The sequence below is a fragment of the Lynx rufus genome, unplaced genomic scaffold (genome assembly GCF_022079265.1).
Source record: "Lynx rufus isolate CCGP_SWC_20201006 ecotype Redwood Valley unplaced genomic scaffold, mLynRuf1.p SCAF_4, whole genome shotgun sequence".
NCBI classification, from domain to species: Eukaryota; Metazoa; Chordata; class Mammalia; order Carnivora; family Felidae; genus Lynx; species Lynx rufus.
In genome coordinates, this window is record NW_025814856.1 from 12,445,024 (window position 1) to 12,465,570 (window position 20,547).

The 20,547-nt window shown below is 48.8% G+C and overlaps 1 protein-coding gene across 2 annotated transcripts in view; it reads left to right on the top strand.

Moving 5' to 3' along the window:
* The first annotated feature begins 6,825 nt into the window (after window positions 1-6,825).
* Window positions 6,826-20,547, top strand: part of SLC27A1 (solute carrier family 27 member 1) — a 31,258-nt gene continuing 17,536 nt past the window's right edge. The window contains exon 1 of one of the 2 annotated variants that reach the window (XM_047095297.1): window positions 6,826-7,542. In XM_047095297.1, the coding sequence (XP_046951253.1) occupies window positions 7,376-7,542 (167 nt within the window). In that variant the 5' untranslated portion in view covers window positions 6,826-7,375. The remainder of the gene's footprint in view (window positions 7,543-20,547) is intronic. The other variant, XM_047095298.1, reaches the window with a different exon arrangement.

The window sequence follows — 20,547 nt, forward strand, 5'->3', positions numbered from 1 at the left end:
AGATCGTGACCTGAGCCGAAGTCGGATGCTTAACCGACTGAGCCACCCAGGCGCCCCAATAAATTATTTTTTCAGTGTAAAAATTAATAATGGGAAACCACACTAAAATGGAAGCGTGAGGCCAGAAGGGGGAGCTCACACCCTACCACTCCATATCAATTACAGGAAGCGGTGTCAATTTCAGAACCTCCAACAGGGGAATCCACAGGAAAGAATGATCAATTACAGTTCTCAACAGGAAAAGAGGGACATGCCCTCTCCTACAATAAGTCAACTACCCCTGAAACTCAGCCGATTAACCATCATCACCCTGAACTCCTGCTTCTCTTTGATGGACTTTCCTTCAAAACAGCCCCTCCCAACTTCCTCCTTCTCTATAAAATAATGTTCATCTCCTTTGTTGGAATAGCCTACGGTTTTTGCCATAGTTTGCTTCTCCCGAATCACAATTCTCTGCTATAGCAAATAAACCCATGTTTTTTTTTTTTGCTAGTAAACTGACTTTACTTATTTATTTTATTTATTTTTTTAATTTTTTTAACCTTTCTTTATTTTTGAGACAGAGAGACAGAGCATGAGTGGGGGAGGGGCAGAGAGCGAAGGAGACACAGAATCCGAAGCAGGCTCCAGGCGCCGAGCTGTCAGCACAGAGCCCGACGTGGGGATCAAACTCACAAACTCTGAGATCATGACCTGAGCCGAAGTTGGGCACTTAACCGACGGAGCCACCCAGGCGCCCCTGTTTATTTGTTTTAATGTTTATTCACTTTTGAGAGAGACGGAGACAAGAGTGTGAGTAGGGGGAGGGGCAGAGAGACAGAGAGAGAGGGAGACACAGAATCTGAAGCAGGCTCCAGGCTTTGAGCTGTCCGCACAGAGCGAGATGCAGGGCTCAAACTCACGGACCATGAGATCCTGCCCAGAGCCGAAGTTGGATGCTTAGCAGAGTGAGCCACGCAGGCACCCCACTAACTTTATCTTCAAAGTTAATAGAAGGTACTGAAAATAAACATGTTCAGGTTTTTTTCTCCACCTTCCTGAATTCAGTCTGGACAGCCCACCTTAAGATCCCTTGGTAAGGTTGAAGACCATGGCCACAGTATTTTGCAGCCCCTTCTCATTAGGAGGAGATGGAAACTAGTTCCCCTCTCCTTGAATCTGGACTGGCTTCGTGACTTGCTTTGACCAACAGAATGCGGCAGAAGGTGTGAGTTTGGAAGATAAGTCTTATCCTTACTTCCCACTTTGATTCTCTTGGAATGCTGCCTCCTGATGCCCCATGTAAGGAAGCTGATCTAGCCCAGGAGCTGACAAAGCTTTTCTATAAAGGACCAGGTGGTAAATGTTTTTGGCTTTGTGTGCCATAGCCACAGTTCCAATAGGACTCTCTACTTACAGAAGCCCAAGTTTGAATTTCGTAGGATTTTCACGTGTCAGGAAATATTAGTCTTTTGATATTCTTCAACCATTCCAAAGTGTAAAAACCATTCTCAGCCTCTGGTGAACCAGATGTGGTCTGTGAGCTGTGGTTTGCAGACCCCTGTTCTAGCCTATTGGATAAGAGGTCACATGGCGGTATTGACCTTAAAATGAAAACAATTATTTTTTTTATTTTTTATTTTTTGTTAAATTTTTTAATGATTTTATTTATTTTTGAGACAGAGACAGACAGAGCGTGAACGGGGGAGGGTCAGAGAGAGAGGGAGACACAGAATCCGAAGCAGGCTCCGGGCTCTGAGCTGTCAGCACAGAGCCCGATGCGGGGCTCGAACTCACAGACTGTGAGATCATGACCTGAGCTGAAGTCGGATGCTCAACCGACTGAGCCACCCAGGCGCCCCAGAAAACATTTATTGTACCAACAAAATGGGCTTGTTCAGGAATAACAGAGAATTGCAATTCGGAACAAGCAAGCTACGCAAAAACCACAAGCATGTCAGGCAAAGGAGAGGACTGTGATTTTTTGGAGAAAGAGGAAGTTGGGAGGGGTTGTTTTGAAGGGAAGTCCATTGGAGTTCAGGGTGATGATGGTGTCTCATTGGCTGAGGCGATTGAGTCCAGCAGGGGGACTGCCCAGGCAGACAGATACAGTTGATCCCTGTTGTATGAATCCACTCCAGTTCGGGGTGATCTGTTACACAGCAATAGCTAACTGGGACACCAGGTCTAGAAGATTTTTCCAGGTTTAGAAAAACATGAGAGACTCTGAAAGAAACTTCGGATTGGCTTTAAACAATAAGAAAGGAAGTCACAACATCTCCATTCCCAAGACGTAATTCATGTTGTCAAGGTTTTGTGAATGACCTCAGTCCCGATATGTCCTTGTTAGATTCTGTTTAGAAATGGTTTCCCCAGATTTTCCTCACTCCCAGGAAGTGAGGAACCCCCAGGAAGTCTTGTGTCGTGAGTGCAAAAGATGCACCAAGAGTAAAATGATCTCAAGGACAGAGGACTCTTCTATAATGTTTGTGAGGTGCCAGGCTTCTGTTCTCAGAACAGAAAAGAAATAAACATTAAAAAAAAATAAACAAATAAAAATGTCTCCAGGCATTGCCAGGTGTCTCCAGGGGCAGTTGAGAACTACTGCGTATTTATTTATTTATTGAGAGACAGTATGAGCAGGGGAGGGGCAGAGAGAGAGGGAGACACAGAATCAGAAGCAGGCTCCAGGCTCCAAGCTATGTCAGCACAGAGCCCCATGTGGGGCTCGAACTCACCAACTGCGAAATCATGACCTGAGCTGGAGTCGGACGCTTAACCGACGGAGCCACCCAGGTGCCCCGAGAACTACTGCTCTAACCCTTTATTCTGTTGTAGTGGGTTGAGTGGTGGCCCCCAGAGAGATCTGTCCGAGTCCTAACCCCGGAACCTGTGACCGTGACCTTATTTGGAGAAAGGGTCTTCGCGGATGTAATTAAGAATCTCAAGATGAGATCATCTTGGATTATGGAGGTAGGTCTTAAATCCAACGGCAAGTGTCTTTGTAAGAGACAGAAGAGGAGACACACGGGGAGAAGGCCACGTGAAGACAGAGGCAGAGTGACGTGGCCACAGCCGAGGAATGCGTGGATCCTCCCCTAGAATTTCCAGAGGGAGTGTGGCTGTTGACATTTTGATTTCGGACTTCTGGCCTCCAGAACTGTGAGAGAATAAATTTCTGTTGTTTTAAGCCACCTGGTTTAACACTTTGTGATACTTTGTTATGGCGGCCGCAAGAAACGAATACCCCTACTTGTGGTGGGCACATGAATTTGGCAGAGAGAAATTGTTCACTCCCACGCGGTGCTCATGGTCTGTTTATAATGAAACCCCCAAGCTATGATCTTTCAGTATTTTACTTTCAATGGATGCTTCATTTCTCTCCTTCTGGAAAGTTCTAAGAACTCCCTTCGCTGTGGCCTGCACCCCAGGGAGGGAGATGCACGGTTGGCTGTGCCCCTACACCCAGCATGTGCCTGGCCCATTCATTCCGCAGATGCGAAACCCCTAGTCAGCCGTGGCGCAGTGGTGATCAAGAAATATTTGATGCGCGGCGTTCCAGGAGGAGGGCATTATCACCCAAGGGCAACCAAGGTACAGAAGGGAGAGGTGACCAGTCCAAGGCCACCAGCTGGAGAGGTGTACAACCTGAGTCTGTCCCCGTCTCCAGGCCTCAGTTTCCATTTCTGTGAAATGGAGGTAAGACAGGGCTTCATCTGGAAAACCAGGCGACAGTTGTATTTCAGAACTGGGAGTTTTTGGTAGCTTAAGAAGAGTAATTGAGGGTGAAAGCTGCTGTATCTTACGTGATGCCCCTGGGGCTCTCGGGACAGCCCTTAAGCAAAGGGATACATAAGGGATAAACAGGGATACAAAGGAATAATTGACCACTGAAAGCAGTGACAGCAGACTGGGTCAGCACAGGGGGAGGTGGTCCCTCTGTAACCGGAAACTGGGTTCTCCTCCTGGTGGGTGTCCAGCTGAAAGACAACCAAGCCAAGAGTGTTTTGGAAAAGGAAGGGTTTTATTTGCAACAAGTAGGGAGACCACTGAGGATATTTCTCCCAAAGCACTGTCCCCGCCCTCCCCCAGACAACAAAATTGGGGAAGTTTGAAACTAAGGGTACATGCATATTCATGAAGGGGCTTGGCAAAGGAGAGCGCTGTAGAGAAGTGGGGCAAAAGTCATCGATGTTTGAGTGTTCCAGGGGTTTAAACCCTGCAAAGATTCAAGAGTGTGGTGGGTCCATCTTTCCCTCTGAAACAGCAGCGGGAGTTTTTTACCACCAATGTATTGTCTCTGATGTGGTGAGGTTGTCCCCTGGCCGGGTAGTGGCTGTTTTCAATTCCTTTTGTTCCTTTAAAATCGTTAACTACGGAGGTCTTGTGGTTTTAACAGACCCCAGGACGTTCTGCAAGAAATGTGGTTGGGCATTTCACAAAGTGGCTGGGGACCTAAAATGACTTCTCTTGTTAAGAAAGTTACGGCTTAGTTACGGCTTGTCTTTCTTTTTCTTAATGTTTTTATTTATTTTTGAGACAGAGAGACAGAGCATGAGCAGGGGAGAGGCAGAGAGAGAGGGAGACACAGAATCTGAAGCAGGCTCCAGGCTCTGAACTGTCAGCACAGAGCGTGATGCGGGGCTTGAACTCACAGACTGTGAGATCATGACCTGAGCCAAAGTCGGACGCTCATCCGACTGAGCCACCCAGGCATCCCAAAGCCTTGTCTTTCTTTTTTCGGGAACCTCTCGCCCTATTTGCCTACACCTACATCTGGAGTTCTGGCCTAAAGAAAAAAGTTGGGTTTCCAGAGCCTTTTGGATTTGGGGATTTCAGCCTGAGGACCCATAAGAGTATCTCCAGGAGCTGTGGGCACACTTGGGAGAGATTGCTTGTCTGGGGCACTATTTAGTCAGGTCTCAGTAAACTCTGTAAGATGGAGAAGAGGAGGAACGGGGAGAGGAAGAAAGAGGAAGAGGAGGGGGGAGGAGGAGGGAAGCCGGGAGGGCAGGGGAGGAGGTAAGAGGAGGGGCCGGGAGGAGAGGGATAGAACAGAAGAGAAAGGGAAGGAAGTGGGGCGGGGGAGGAGCAAAGAAGGGGGAGAGTGGAGGAAAGGGGGAGGGGAGGAAGAAACCTGAAGAGGGAGATGAAGAGGAGGTGAGAGGGAGGAAGTGGGGAAAAATGAAGGAATCTGGGTCGAAGGAAGGAGGGGGAGGAGAAGTTTGAGGAAGGAGAAAAGGGGAGGAAGAGGGAGAGGAGGCAGCGCAAGCCTCCAGCCCACGTTTGTGAATGAATGAATGACTCCCAACTCTAGCTAGTGTGACGGCTCCAGTCCTCAGTCTCTTGGCCTGTAAAATGGGGTGATCACAATAGTGCTGCCTGGCAGGATAAGAGTGCAGCTGTAGTTACCGGTCTCTGCTGACTGCTGATCCCTGCCCAAGGAAGTAGCAGACCAGTGGCTGGCTCTGGGTCTGTCCTCCTGATCAGCCTCCTTGCCCCCCATTCCACCCACCCTGGGCAGCCGCAGGCACCAATGGTAGCACGTGGGAGGGGTGGGAGCCTGCCCAGCCCTGTCCTCCAAATGGCGCTGGAAGCCGGCCCTGGCCGCCTCCCAAGGAGAGCGCTGGGAAGGTCGGCCAAAGCAAGGCAGAAAACAAGCAGGGGTGGGGGGGGCAGGGGGGCAGAGGAGGGGGAGCTTGGAGGGAGGGATCCAAGGCAGTGGCCTACATGGGCATAGCGCAGGCAGAGCGGGGCCCAGGAGTCTGCAGAAACAGAGGGTCTGGAGGACCCACCCTCTCGGGCTAGGTTTGGAGTTCTCTGTCTTGGCCTCATCGTCCCCGCCTGAGCTTCTGGGAACCCACGGGGAACCGGCCAAGACTGAGGGTCTGTGAGCCGCTCCAGGTCAGCCAGGGACCAGGGTGGTGGGCAGTCAGGCGGGCGCTAGCCCGTGCCTGATCGGGAGGAGGGCTTTTGGGTCTCTGGGTGGGCATTTAGGACCTTGGGTACGGGAGGGTGTGGGGACCCTGGTGTGCGGATTTTGCCCTCCCTGGGCTCTTGGGGTGTTAAAGAGATTTAACTGACGAGATTTTGCGATATAGGTTTGGGATTAGTTGGGTCCTTGAAATGGATCATTAAGACAGATGGGGTTTAGAACCTTCTGAGGGTCCTAGGCTGTGCGTTTAGGACTCTTCGGGTCCCCGGAATGTGTATTTAAGACCCAAGAGGCTATGGTGCTTGGATATAGGACAAACTGGGGCAAGAATCCAGTACACACAGGCCCTGAGTGTGAACTGGGATTTTCTGGTGCCCAGGGGTAGGAATCCGTGTGCCATCTAAAGCTCAACCCGAAGCCACGCCCCTAGGCTGCGGGAGCACGTGCTTTCTAAACGCCGCGCGGGGGCGGGCGGAGGGAGGGCCGTTTGGTCGTCTTGAAGACAGCTGCGGCCGTCTCTGGGCCGTTCTAGCCCCGGGGTCTCGTTGGCCGTCGTCTCTCTGGCCCGGGGCCTCTCTCTATGGTCGTGGCCTCCGGAAAGAGGCGGGCCTTGGCTAAGCGGCTGAGGAGCTCCGGCGCTTGACAAGTCGGAAGAGGGCCTTGGGGCGGGCCTGGGCTGGCAGGTGGGGAGGGGCCTAGGGCGCTAGGTGGGCCAGTGTGGGGCCCGGAGGGTGACGATTGGGGTAAAGCTCGAGGGAGGAGCCAGTGGCCAGGGGTGGAACCTGTGCCTGGGATAAGGGGCGGGCGAAGCCCGGGGCTAGGGGAGGGGCCTAGCGTGGAATGGGCGTGGTATGCATTTGTGGGCGGGACCAGATCGTTGACTGGGGGCGGGGCCAATGGGTGGCGGAGGAAGGGTAGAAGCGGGACTTCGGGGGAAAGCTCAGGACCTGTTGGCTGGACAGGCTTGGGAACGGGGAAGATCCTGTAACTGAAGACAACGGCTAGGTCAAGGCATGGGGAAGGACTGGTCAAGTTACGGGGAAGCGACTGGGTCCGTGGTAGGGAAGAGGTGGAGCCCATGCTTGGAGCCAGGTCGTGAGGATGGAGCTTGGGTTCAAAGTCCAGCCTCTAGGTCAAGACGTGGGGCAGGGCTTGATAGTGACTGACGGAGGGGAAGAGCTACGTCTGAGGGCGTGGCCTGTAATAATGATTGGCAAAGAAGCCTGAGGAGGGTTAGGAACCAGGAAGCCTGTATCCAACAGGGGATGGGGGCGGGGCCCTGATCCAGGGGCGGAGCCTGTCCGGAACACGGCCAATTCTAGGCAGGAGGGCGGGGCCCAACCCGAAGGCTGTGGCCTGGGCTCCCCGAAGAGGCGGAGCCGGGGCCGGGGGGCGGAGCCCGGTTGGCTGTGGGGCGGGGCCCCAGCGGCCCGCGGCCTCAGCGCTCTCCGCCTCCCCAGGATGCGGGCTCCGGGTGCAGGTTCGGCTTCCGTGGTCTCGCTGGTGCTGCTGTGGCTGCTGGGGCTGCCGTGGACCTGGAGCGCAGCGGCGGCGCTCGGCGTGTACGTGGGCGGCGGCGGCTGGCGTTTCCTGCGTATCGTCTGCAAGACCGCGAGGCGGGACCTCTTGTGAGTGCATTCGGGGCCTGGTCCCCCGCCGGCTGCGCGTCCTGGGGGTGGTCAGAGGTGGAGGTTGCAGCGGCGGCGTGGGGGGGGTCCTGAGGGCTTGGGGAGAGGGGTTTTGGATACTGGGGGCGAGGCTTAGGTGAGGGCGGGGTTAGGGGCGGGGCCGGGACCTGAAAGAGTGCCGGGTAGGGGGTCACTGAGGGGAGCTGCAGGGGACAGTTTGAGCGTCTCTGGAGGGAGATGAGTAGGTTTCAGGCTTCTAGGGGCTGCTTTGGAGACTTCAGGGGACTGGAAGGTAACTTGGAGATCTTTGGGGGAGCTGGTTGGGGTTCCAGAGAGCTGATTGGGAGGCCCTGGGTATTTGGGGGTCTCTGTGGGGACTTGGTGACTGTGACAGGCCTCTCGGGGCTCTTCAGGGATTCTGGTAGGTCCCTAGGGTCCCACAGTGGTGACCCAGTGGTCTCTGGGGGCTGCCAAGACACTTTGGGTTTACTTAGGGCTTTCTCGGGTGTGATGGATGAAGGGGCCTTTTGGGGTACCTGTAAGGGACTTTTAGGGTTCATGAAGGGTGTGTGTCTCCACGGGACAATTTACCGGTTTCTCTGTGGCAGGAGCGCTCTTTGAGAGTTTGGAGTTTGTGCAGGATTTGGGGGGTTCAGATTTTGTGGAGAGGTTGCTGTGTATTCCAAGACTTGTTTGGGGAATCTCTGGAGACTGTGATCTCACGCGAGGGGATTTTGGTGTCATAGGCAGGTATCCCTGGAAGAAGGTCTCTGGGGTGTCTCTGAGGGGCTTGCTTGAAGAAGCTGTTGGGGGGGGGTCTTCCTGGGTGGGGGGGAATAGGTGTCGTGGGGGATTCCCATCCGAGCAAATCTTGGTAACAGTCCCCACATGGGAATGCCTGAGCACCTGCTGTGGCTGCGAGGCTGATCCTTTCAGGGAGGTGGGGGGACTGACCCATTAAGGGTGAAGAAACAGGCTCTGTGAGCAGCAGGGATGGTGTGCAGCTGGGGAAAGTTCCACTGCCAGTTGACTGGTTCTGAACCTTCCAGCACCCGTCCTTTCCTCTCCATGCGCTGGCCCCTGCCTCTGCCTTGGTCTTTCTGACATGCACATCTGAGCATGCACTCTGTTCACCTACCCTCCACGACCCCCATCCTCTGCAGGAAAAAGACTCAACCTCCAGCTGGACACTGTGACCTATCCTGGGATCTGCCCACTCGCCACTCCCCACCTCTATCGTGTCATCTGGCCCTCATGTCAACTTGCCTTGTCAGGCTCAGGATGTTCCCTCTGCCTGGCACACGCTGGACCTCCTCTTGCCTGGTGATGCCTTATGATGTTGCCTCCCTCGGGACCCTTTGCAGAATTTTCCTACTCAACACCTTCCCACGGTTCCTTGTTGCCCTTAGAATCGACACCACCTGAGGTTCCTGACTGTGTCCACAACCTCTTCTCCTTTCCTTTGTCACTCTTCCAGCTACACTGGCCTTGCTGTTCCTAAACATGCTCGGCCCCAGGGCCTTTGTACATGCTGCTCCCTCTGCCTGGATCCCTCTTCCTTGCTATTCATTGTCATCATGCCATAGCTTAAATGTCATCTTAGGGAGCCCTCTCCTGACCCTGTGTCTCTGTACACTCTCCAACCTTGTTGCTCCTTGGCAGGATGGCCAATATTTGCTGAGTGCCGCTCCATGCCAGGCACCATGCTATAAACATGACTTCTCGAAGCCCTCCCAACAACCCTATGGTGTGGGTACTCTCTTGTCCCCACCTTACGGACGAGCAAACTGAGGCACAGCAAGGTTTCGTCGCTCCCCCAGGTCGGGGGGAGTAGTGGGGACAGGATTTGAACCCAGGCAGTGTGGCTCTAAAGCTTGACTTGTAACCGCTAGCGACATTCATCGTTTGTAATGATCTTGTGTGTCTGGTTTATTGCCTTTTAATTCTTGAGTCTCTTTCCCCCCACTAGACGGCGGGCCCTGTGGGGACACAATGGAGGCTGTGTTGGTCTTAGTGTCACTGTGGCCCTGGCCTCCACATGGGGTGGCACATCGCAGGAGCACAAGATATGTTTGCTGGCCGGCACGCCTTTCCCTACCCCCTTGGGCTCGCACAGGCCCCAGCTCTGCCTCATTGAGCCAGAGTGTCTGTGCCTGGCTGTCCCCCCTGGGAATGGGGCAGGAGCTGGGTCTACTCGGAGGCAGCCTCCGAGATGGCCCAACGTCCTGGTCTTTACATTCTCCTATGATCCCCCCTGCTTTGAGAGTGGGCTGGATCTAGAGACTTGCTTCTTTTTTTTTTTTTTAATTTTTTTTTTCAACGTTTATTTATTTTTGGGACAGAGAGAGACAGAGCATGAACAGGGGAGGGGCAGAGAGAGAGGGAGACACAGAATTGGAAACAGGCTCCAGTCTCTGAGCCATCAGCCCAGAGCCTGACGCGGGGCTCGAACTCAGACCGTGAGATCGTGACCTGGCTGAAGTCGGACGCTTAACCGACTGTGCCACCCAGGCGCCCCTAGAGACTTGCTTCTAATGAACAGAATACAGCAAAAGAAATGGGCTGTTACATCCGAGGTTTGTAATATGCACGACTGTGGTGCTCTCTCAGATCATTCCCTCTGGAAAAAGCTGGCTGCTGTTATGCAAGGCAGTCCTGGGGAGAGGCCGACGTGAGTGAACTTGGAAGTAGACTCTCTCCCAGTGAAACCTTGAGATCACCTCAGCGCCAGCCAATACCTTGATTGCGGCCTCATAAGACACTCGAACCACACCGCTAAGCTATTCCTGGCTTCCTGACCTTCAGAAAATGTGTGATAATCAATGTTTCCAGCTGGTAATTTTGGAGGCAATTTGTCACACAGCAGTAGCTAACTAACACAGCTTGTATGGCCCTTTCCGTGGACCAGGCCTTGTGTTCTCACAGTCCTATAAAGAAGGAAGGGCGCCTGGGTGGCTCAGAAGGTTGAGTTTCCGACTCTTGGTTTCTGCTCAGGTTATGATCTCGCAGTTCGTGGGATCGAGCCCCACGTCGGGCTCTGTATTGACAACTTAGAGCCTGCTTGGTATTCTCTCTCTCCACCCCCGCCTCTGCCCCTCCTACCTTCGCGCTCTTTCTTTCTCTCTCTCTCAAAAACAGATAATTAACTTAAAAAAGGGGGCACCTGGGTGGCTCAGTCGGTTAAGTGTCCAACTCTTTTTTTTTTTTTTTTTAATTTATTGATTGATTTTGAGAGGGACAGAGATAGCATGAGTCGGGGAGGGGCAGAGAGAGAGAGAGGAGAGACAGAGAATCCCCAGCAGGTTTCGCACCGTCAGCATGGAGCCCAGGGTGGTGCCCAAACCCACGAAACGGTGAGATCATGACCTGAACCCAAACCAAGAGCCAGATGTTCAACTGACTGAGCCACCCAGGTGCCCCCTAAATGTCCGACTCTTGATCTCTGCTCAGGTCGTGATCTCATGGTTCATGGGTTTGAGCCCCATGTCCGGGCTGTGTGCTGACAGTGCGGACCCTGCTGGGGATTCTCTGTCTCTGTCTCTCTGCCCCTCTCCTGCTCATGTTCTCTCACTGTCTCAAAATAAATAAATACAACCTTAAAAAAAAAAAAGGGATGCCTACTAACCCCATTTACAGGCACGGAGAGACGAGGTCCCTTAACCGGGAATGCACAGGCAAGGAGGGCAGGGCACTGGAGTTCATGTTCTTAACCCCTGTGCTGTGGCGGGGGAGCTGCCTTTAGACCCAGGGTTCAGAAAATCTGTAAGCACCCGACTCCAGTTCTCCCACCTCGTTCTGTATCCTGTATTCGCGGCGTGAAATCTGATCACATTTATTCTTGTTGGTTTCTTTCTGCCCGGGTGTCCTGGAGCTCAGGGTGAAAACATGAGGGGGCAGAAGGAACAGAAGGATGAGAAGAAGTCTCATTCAGGAAGGGCCCAGAGGCGCACAGTGGCTTCTTTGTCCCCAGGGTGGGGGTGGCTTGGGCTGCTGCCAGGCCGGGGCAGCCCAGGCATGTGGCTGGAGCTGAGCACTGGAGTCTCCTGTCTGCCCACGTGGGTGTACTCCGGAAAGGATGGGGGCGAGGGCAGGACGGGACAGGCGGTGAGAGCTGGGCCCATCCCGAATGCTCATGTAACCTGATCGTGACCGGCTATAGCCTCAATTCCTGTTTCTTGCAATATCACCGGTGGACGGGGTGGGGGTGGGGGCCCTCCTTGCAGGGGCTGCTTCCTGTGGTTCCCAGCCTTGCTGAAGGTCCTTTCCCCATGGCTATAAAAATAATACCAGCTTCTGGGGTTCTTGGGGTGCTCTGTCAAGTTCACTCACGGGAAGCTCTTAGAGGAGAGCTGGGTACCCGGTCGGTACTCAGATGCGTTGGTGCTGGTTGCTGTCGGCTGGTGGGGGGAGGGGGGGCTTGGTGGCTGTGTAAGCGGATGGTTGGGAGCTTGATGGCCAGAGCCAGGGTGGAGCTCAGCTCTGCCCCTTGCTGGCCCATGGAAAGTTGCCCTCTGAGTCCCAGTTCCTTTGTCTGCAAAAATAGTCCTTATGTAATGTCTCTCCCTCAAGAAGCATGAATTGAACACCTCTTGTGTGCAGCATGGGCATATGTGGCGAATGCTTTATTAATGCTTTGTTAGGCCTCAGGAGGAGCAGGGGGACCCTGGTGGGGGTCCTGGTTCTGGGCTTCTGCCCTGACTTGCTGTGTGACCTCGGGCATGTTAATGCACCTCTCTGAGCACCCGCCTCATCCCGTCATCTGTCGCATGGAAATTTTAGGACTCTGCTTCAGAGGGTGGCCATAAAGTTTGCACAGCGCCCGGCACATAGTAGGTGCTCAATAAATGCCGAGGCTGCTCACCTCAGCTAGTCTACTTATTACCGAACGGGTGGGATATCAGGATCTGACCAGGGAGGGCGTCTTCTGTCTCTTTCCCAAGATATAGTTACAGAATCTGCACAGACCTTCCTGCCGTCCGTGCCCACAGGTGGCCGCACATTCTCCGTCATATTTCTTAACTGGCACTTTCTTTCCGTTTTTACTTGTCATTTTTACTTTTATGAAAGTCATGCAAGCTTCCAGATGAAAGATTCTCAGCCCTCTACCTCATAAAGCCACTGCAAACATTGAATCAACAAATACTGAGCTATCATTCCTAGAGGAAATACTGGGTTAGGTTTCTGCAAACCTCCTGTCACGACATTTTTATCAACCAATCAATACATGATCTTGTTTTATGTTTATTCTATTTAAAGACACCTCATTTTATAGAAGTTCTTTTTATTTATTTATTTATTTATTTTTTTTAATATAATTCAGTGGCTTCCATACAACACCCAGTGGTGATCCCAGTGAGTGCTCTCCTCAATGCCCATCTCTTTTCGTTTGCTTTGAAGTAAGCTCTGGGCCCAACATGGGGCTTGAACTCATGATCCTGAGATCAAGAGTCACATGTGCTACTGACTGAGCCAGTCAGGCACCCCTATATTCCTTTTTTAAAAATATATATTCTCGGGGCGCCCAGGTGGCTCAGTCGGTTGAGTGGCCGACTTCGGCTCAGGTCATGATCTCACAGTTTGTGGGTTCGAGCCCCGCGTCAGGCTCTGTGCTGACAGCTCCGAGCCTGGAACCTGCTTCAGATTCTGTGTGTGTCTGTCTCTCTCTGCCCCTCCCCCACTCATGCTCTACATCTCTCTCAAAAATAAATAAAACATTAAAAAAAATACATATATGTATATATATACATATACATATATATGTATATATATACATATACATATATATGTATATATATACATATACATATATATGTATATATATACATATACATATATACGTATATATATACATATATATATATATATATTCTTGGGTCTCTTCGGTGGCTCAGTTGGTTAAGCGACCGACTTCGACTCAGGTCCCTATCTCGTGGTTCATGTGTTTGAGCCCCACATCGGGCTCTGTGCTGACAGCTTGGAGTCTGCAGCCTGCTTCAGATTCTGTGTTTCCCTCTCTCTCTGCCCCTCCGCCACTCGTACTCTGTCTCTGTCTCTCTCTCAAAAATAAACATTAAAAAGATATATATATATGTGTGTGTGTGTGTGTGTGTGTGTATATATATATATATATATATATATATGTATATATATTCATTCCTGATTCATTACCAGTGAACTGTTGGCCAACAGCATTATAACTCATGCCCGAGCAAAACTTATCTAAGTAAGGCACATCTCAGCCTTCTTGCACTTAGGAACACTAGATAGCACTTTAGCGTTATTCCTGGGAGCCATTTTAAGCTTCAAAATCACCAAAGAAAGGACAAAAATGCAAAAAAAAAAAAAATGTGGCACTAAATAGACTTCCAAAAGGATGCTTATTTACAATATGAGCTGAAACAAAAAGGCAGAGTGCTGTCTTGTTGAACTAACCTGGGAATGTGCACATTGGCAGCACATTTTGTTTTTTTTTTTTTTGCCACTCTGTGTGTGTCCTCAAATGGTTGTGAAAGGAATATGAATATTGATTTTTGGGGATACAAATAAATTTTAGTGAGCAGGCAAATTTGCAGTTAAGAAATCTGTGAGTAATGAGGATTGACTCATAATTTGGCCAGGTAAGTAATCAATATTTACATTGTTTTGATGGTAACAGTGTTCTTAGTTGAGCCACTAGTTTACTATGATCATTTTTTATTTCTTAACAACCTTTATGTGTTTTTGGGGGGGTTATTACTTGCCTTTGTATTTGTTAGTTTTCTTTGCATTCATCTATACTTCAAGACCAAATGACAGTTGTGTCTGTCTTCTCTCATGACTTTTATAGCATAAGATGGGCTTTCAGTTTCCCCTTTTTTGGAGAAGTCTCTCTTCTAGCCTCCAATTTGTCCAGGCTGGGCTACTGACTCTTTGCACCTGGTGAAAGCCGTCATTCCAATCTGGATTCTAGCCACCTTCCTAAGGATTGGCATTACGTCTGTCTTGGGTTAGATGCACTGTTTCCTGGGTCCCTGGTGGTTTCCTTCTTTGGTTTACTCCTTTGATTTGTTGGAGCACCTTCTTGTTAGCTTTGGGAGACATGTGGTTGAGAAGTTAATTTTTTGAGACCCTTTATGTATGAAAACATTTTTATTTCCACCCTCACACTTGATTGATGGTCTCGGTTTAAACTTCTAGGTTGGAAATAATTTTCCTTCAGTATTGAAGGCATTTCTTCTCACATAATTATTGTTGAGAAGTCTGAAACCCTCCTAATTCCTGATCTTTTATAGGGATCTGTTTTTCTTTCTGGAAGTTTGTGGGATGTTTTCAAGATGGTGAGCTATTTCCATCCATTGTATGGTCTGTTGTTTAGCTTCATGGCAAGAAAGTTTTCTTAAATGGTACTGATGATTTACTCACCTTTATTTCTTTTGTTCTTCTTGGAACACCTGTTATTTAGTACCTGGAACAGCATTTGGCTTGATAATTATTTGTTGAATAAATATTATGTTGGATATTCTGGGCTGGTTCTCTAATTTTCTTTTCTTTTTTTTTTTTTATTTGCCATCTCCATCTTTTTATCCTACTTTCTATGATAGTTCTTCAAATACACCTTCTAATCTTTCTGTTAATATTTGACTTATGCCTGCAAGTTTAAAATTTTTTATTATGATCATTATTTGTTTAAATTCATAGACTTTATTTTTAATTTTTTATAGACTTCATTTTTTTATTATCAGTTTTAAGTTTACAGAAAAATTGATCACAGAGTACGTAGAGTTCCCATATATCCCCTTCCCATTCCCCACAGTTTCCCTATTATTAAGATCTTGTGTGGGGCGCCTGGGTGGCTCAGTCAGTTAAGTGGCCGACTTCGTCTCAGTTCATGATCTCGAGGTCTGTGAGTTCGAGCCCCGCGTCGGGCTCTGTGCTGACAGCTCAGAGCCTGGAGCCCGTTTCAGATTCTGTGTCTCCCTCTCTCTGACCCTCCCCCCGTTCATGCTCTGTCTCTCTCTGTCTCAAAAATAAACGTTAAGAAAAAAAAAAAGATCTCGCGTTAGTGTAGTATACCTGTTACAATTGATGAACCAATATTGATACATTTTTATTTTTACTTATTTACTTTTTAAAATTTAAATCCAAGTTAGTTAGTATACAGTGTAATAATGGTTTCAGGAATAGAATTCAGTGATTCATCACTTACATATAACACCCAGTGTACATGTTATCAAGTGTCCTCCTTAATGACCCTCGTCCATTTAGCCAATCCCGTCACCCACCACCCCACCAACAACCCTCAGTTTGTTCTCTTATTGTTTGTCTCCCTCTCTGTTTTTGTATTATTTTTTGCTTCCATTTTCTGATGTTCATCTGTTTTGTATCTTAAATTCCACATATGAGTGAAATCATATGATATTTGTCTTTCTCTGGCTGACTTATTTCGCTTAGCATAATACACTCTAGTTCCATCCACGTTATTGCAAATGGCAAGATTTCATTCTTTTTGATTACCAAGTAATATTCCGTGTGTGTGTGTGTGTATATATATACATACATATATATATATACATACATACCCCACATCTTCTTTATCTATTCATCAGTTGATGGACATTTGGGCTCTTTCCGTGATTTGGCTATTGTGAATAGTGCTGATATAAACATTGGGGTGCATATGCCCCTTTGAATCTGCACTCCTGTATCCTTTGGATAAATATCTAGTAGTGCAATTGCTGGGTCATAGGATAGTTCCATTTTTAATTTTTTGAGGAACCTCCATACTGTTTTCCAGGGTGGCTGCACCAGTTTGCATTCCTCTTTCTCTGCATCCTCACCAACACCTGTTGTTGCCTGAGTTGTTAATGTGAGCCATTCTGACAGGTGTGAGGTGGTATCTCATTGTGGTTTTGATTTGTATTTCCCTGATGATGGGTGATGTTGAACATTTTTTCATGTGTCTGTTAGCCATCTGGGTGTCTTCTTTGGAAAAGTGTCTATTCGTGTCTTTTGCCCATTTCTTCACTGGGTGATTTGTTTTTTGGGTGTTGAGTTTGATAAGTTCTTTGTAGATTTTGGACACTAACCCTTTATCTGATAATGTCATTTGCAAATTATCTTCTCCCATTCCGTCTGTTGCCTTTGAGTTTTGCTGATTGTTTCCTTCGCTGTGCAGAGGCTTTTTATCTTAATGAGGGCCCAATAGCTCATTTTTGCTTTTGTTTCCCTTGCCTCTGGAGACATGTCAAGTAAGAAGTTGCTGCGGCCGAGGTCAAAGAGGTTTTTGCCTGCTTTCGCCTCTAGGATTTTGATAGTTTCCTATCTTATGTTTAGTCTTTCATCCAGTTTGAGTTTATTTTGTGTATGGTGTAAAAAAGTGGTCCAGGTTCATTGCTCCGCACGTTGCTGTCTTTTTCCCCAACACCATTTGCTGAAGAGACTGTCTTTTTTCCATTGGATATTCTTTCCTGCTTCGTCAAAGATTAGTTGGCCATACGTTTGCGGGTCCATTTCTGGGTTCTGTATTCTGTTCCGTTGATCTATGTGTCTGTGTTTGTGCCAGGACCATACTGTCTTGATGATTACAGCTTTGTAATACAGCTTGACGTCCGGGATTGTGATGCCTCCTGCTTTGGTTTTCTTTTTCAGGATTGTTTTGGCTATTCAGAGTCTTTCTGGCTGCATACAAATTTTAGGGTTGTTTACTCTCGCTCTGTGAAGAATGTTGGTGTTATTGCGATAGGGTTTGCACTGCATATGCTTTGGATTGTATTGACATTTTAACAATATTTGTTCTTACGATCCACGAGCATGGAGTGTTTTTCCGTGAATTCTTCAATTTCTTTCGAAAGCTTTCTATAGTTTTCAGTGTATTCTCAACAAGATACTAGCCAACCGGATCCAAAAATACATTGAAAGAATTATTCACCATGATCAAGTGGGATTTATTCCTGGGCTGCAAGGGTGGTTCAATATCTGCAAATCAATCAATGTGATACATCACATTAGTAAAAGAGAAGATAAGAACCATATGATCCTCTCTATAGATGCAGAGAAAGCATTTGACAAAATACAGCATCCTTTCTTGATAAAACACCCTCAAGAAAGGAGGGATAGAAGGATCATACCTCAAGATTATTAAAGGCTATATATGAAAGACTCACAGCTAATATCATGCTCGATGGCAAAAAACTGAGAGCTTTCCGCCTAAGGTCAGGAACACGACAAGGGGGTCCACTCTCCCCAGTGTTATTCAGCATAGTGTTGGAAGCCCTAGCTTCAGCAGTCAGACAACACAAAGAAATAAAATGTATCCAAATCAGCAAGGAGTACTCTATGGGGAAAACCCAAAGACTCCACCAAAACACTGCTAGAACTGACACATGAATTTGCAAAGTCACAGGATATAAATCAGTGCACAGAAATCCGTTGCATTTCTAGACACCCATAATGAAGCAGCAGAAAGAGAAATCAAGGAACTGGTCCCCTTTACAATTGCACCAAAACCCATAAAATACCTAGGAATAAACCTGAGCAAAGAGATGAAAAATGTATACCCTGAAAACTATAGAAACCTTTTGATAACGTTTTTATTAACTAAAGCTCTTTTTTTCCCTTAGGGTTTACTCTGTGTGCTGTGCATTCTGTGGTGCCCTCACACTGTAATTTTCCAGGATTTTTTTTCATTCCCTAAAGCTTTTTTTTTAATAATTTTTTTTAATGTTTATTTATTATTGAGAGACACAGAGACACAGAGAGTGAACAGGGGACGGGTAGAGAGAGGGGAGACACAGAATCTGTGTCCCTAGTAGAGGAAATCCCCAGGGGTCCGATAATCCTTGGTCGTAAATCTGGTTAGAAGCTCTCGGCATGGGCCTATGGGGGGCGGGGGGTGTCTTTTCAACTGCGAGCTTCATGATGGGGTCACCCGGCCAAGGGTGCTTTGCGCGAAACCATGCAGAGGAGACGAAGGCTGGGGGCTCATCATGGAATACGGTACAGACACTCCCTGGCTTCCAGTGGTTTGACTTACAATTTTTTGACTTAACGATGATGCAAACGTGATGTGCATTCGGTAGAAGCTGTACTTTGAATGTGGAATTTGGATCTTTTTCCCAGACGCCTGACAGGCAGTATGAGACTCTGTCCTGATCCTGGCCACCAGCAGTGAGCCGCCGCCGCTCCCAGTCAGCCGCACGATCACGAGGGTAAACGACGCATACAGGCGTTCTGTACCCATTCAGCCCTTCTGTTTTTCGCTTTCAGTACGGTATTCAGTTAATTATGTGAGATATTCAACACTTTATTAAATAGGCTTTGTAGGGGCTCCTGGGTGGCTCAGTTGGGTAAGCGTCCAACTTCGGCTCAGGTCATGATCTTGCGGTTCGTGGGTTCGAGCCCCGCGTCGGGCTCTGTGCTGACAGCTTGGAGCCCGGAGCCTGCTTCGGATTCTGTGCCTCCTTCTCTCCCTCTGCCCCTCCCTCCCTCTGTGTGTCTCTCTCCTTCAAAAATAAATAACATCAGAAAAATTTTTTTTGGGAAAATAGACTTTGTGTTCGATTATTTTGCCCAACTGTGAGCCAATGTGTGTTTTGAGCACGTTTAAGGTAGGCCAGGCTCAGCTATAATGTTTGTTAGGTTGGATGTATTGAATGCATTTTTGACTTACGGTATTTTCAACTTACGTTGCTTTTTTTGGGGTGTAACCCCACTGTAAGTCCAGGAAGATCTGTCTTACTGACTACAGTCCCCCTGTGGTACGTTACATCCCCGTGACTGATTTTATGTAGGGGCTTGGTTCCCAGACAGATTTCTACCCATTTCGCGCTGGAGTCCAGGATTCGGCTTTCTCCCACCTCCAAGGACCCCCGCCTTTCCCATTTTCCTAGTCTTTGTGTTCACACTTTTAAATTTTTTTTTTTTTCAACGTTTATTTATTTTTGGGACAGAGAGAGACAGAGCATGAACGGGGGAGGGGCAGAGAGAGAGGGAGACACAGAATCGGAAACAGGCTCCAGGCTCCGAGCCATCAGCCCAGAGCCCGACGCGGGGCTCGAACTCACAGACCGTGAGATCGTGACCTGGCTGAAGTCGGACGCTTAACCGACTGCGCCACCCAGGCGCCCCATTTTGTGTTCACACTTTTAAAAAATCCCTTGACTGGGGCACCCGGTTGGCTCAGTCGGTTAGGCATCTGACTTTGGCTCAGGTCATGATCTCACGGTTTGAGTTTGAGCCCCCCTTCTCTCTCCCTCTCTCTCCCCCTGTCTCCCCCTCTCTCTCCCCCTCATGGGACTCTCCCTCTCTCTCTGTCTGTCCCTCGCTCACTTGTGCCCTCTCTCTCTCTCTCTCAAGAAATTAATGAAAAGAAAAAATCCCTTTACTGGCTATTTTGGGGGGAAACAGGGAAATTCAATGATCAGTCAGTGTCTGGGTGTTTGACTTGCCTGCTGCCTTTGCATGAAATCACCCGCGACTTTTCTCACCTTGTGGCTCCTTCCTCATCCACCTGCGTCGGGGCCCCACAGCCTTCCGTTGTAACGATCAGCGGTTGGGCATCGAACCCCTCCTATACTACAGATCGTTTGGGCTCTTTTCCGTCTTCTGCTCATTGGAAGCTACAAATGAATAACAGTATCATTTCCCCCAGGTGACTTTAACCTGCCACGATCAATCTTCTAACTGGTGGAACGATCCAGAACCATGGAGAAAGTCCTGTTGCCGTGCAGTCTCCTCCCACTCTCTGCTTTGCTCACTCCTCTCTAGCCTGCTGGCCTTGTCCTTCCCACCTCCAGGCCTTTGCACTCACAGTACCCTCCACCTGCAATGCTTTCCCCCTACCGGCCGCGCTTTACCCACTGCTGGCTCCCTCCCGTTCTTTATTTTTATCATTTTTTAATTGTTTAAAGTTTATTTATTTATTTTGAAAGAGAGAGCACACAGGGGAAGGGCAGAGAGAGAGAATCCCAAGCAATCTTCGCGACGTCAGCGCAGAGCCTGACACGGGGCTAGAACCCACGAACCGTG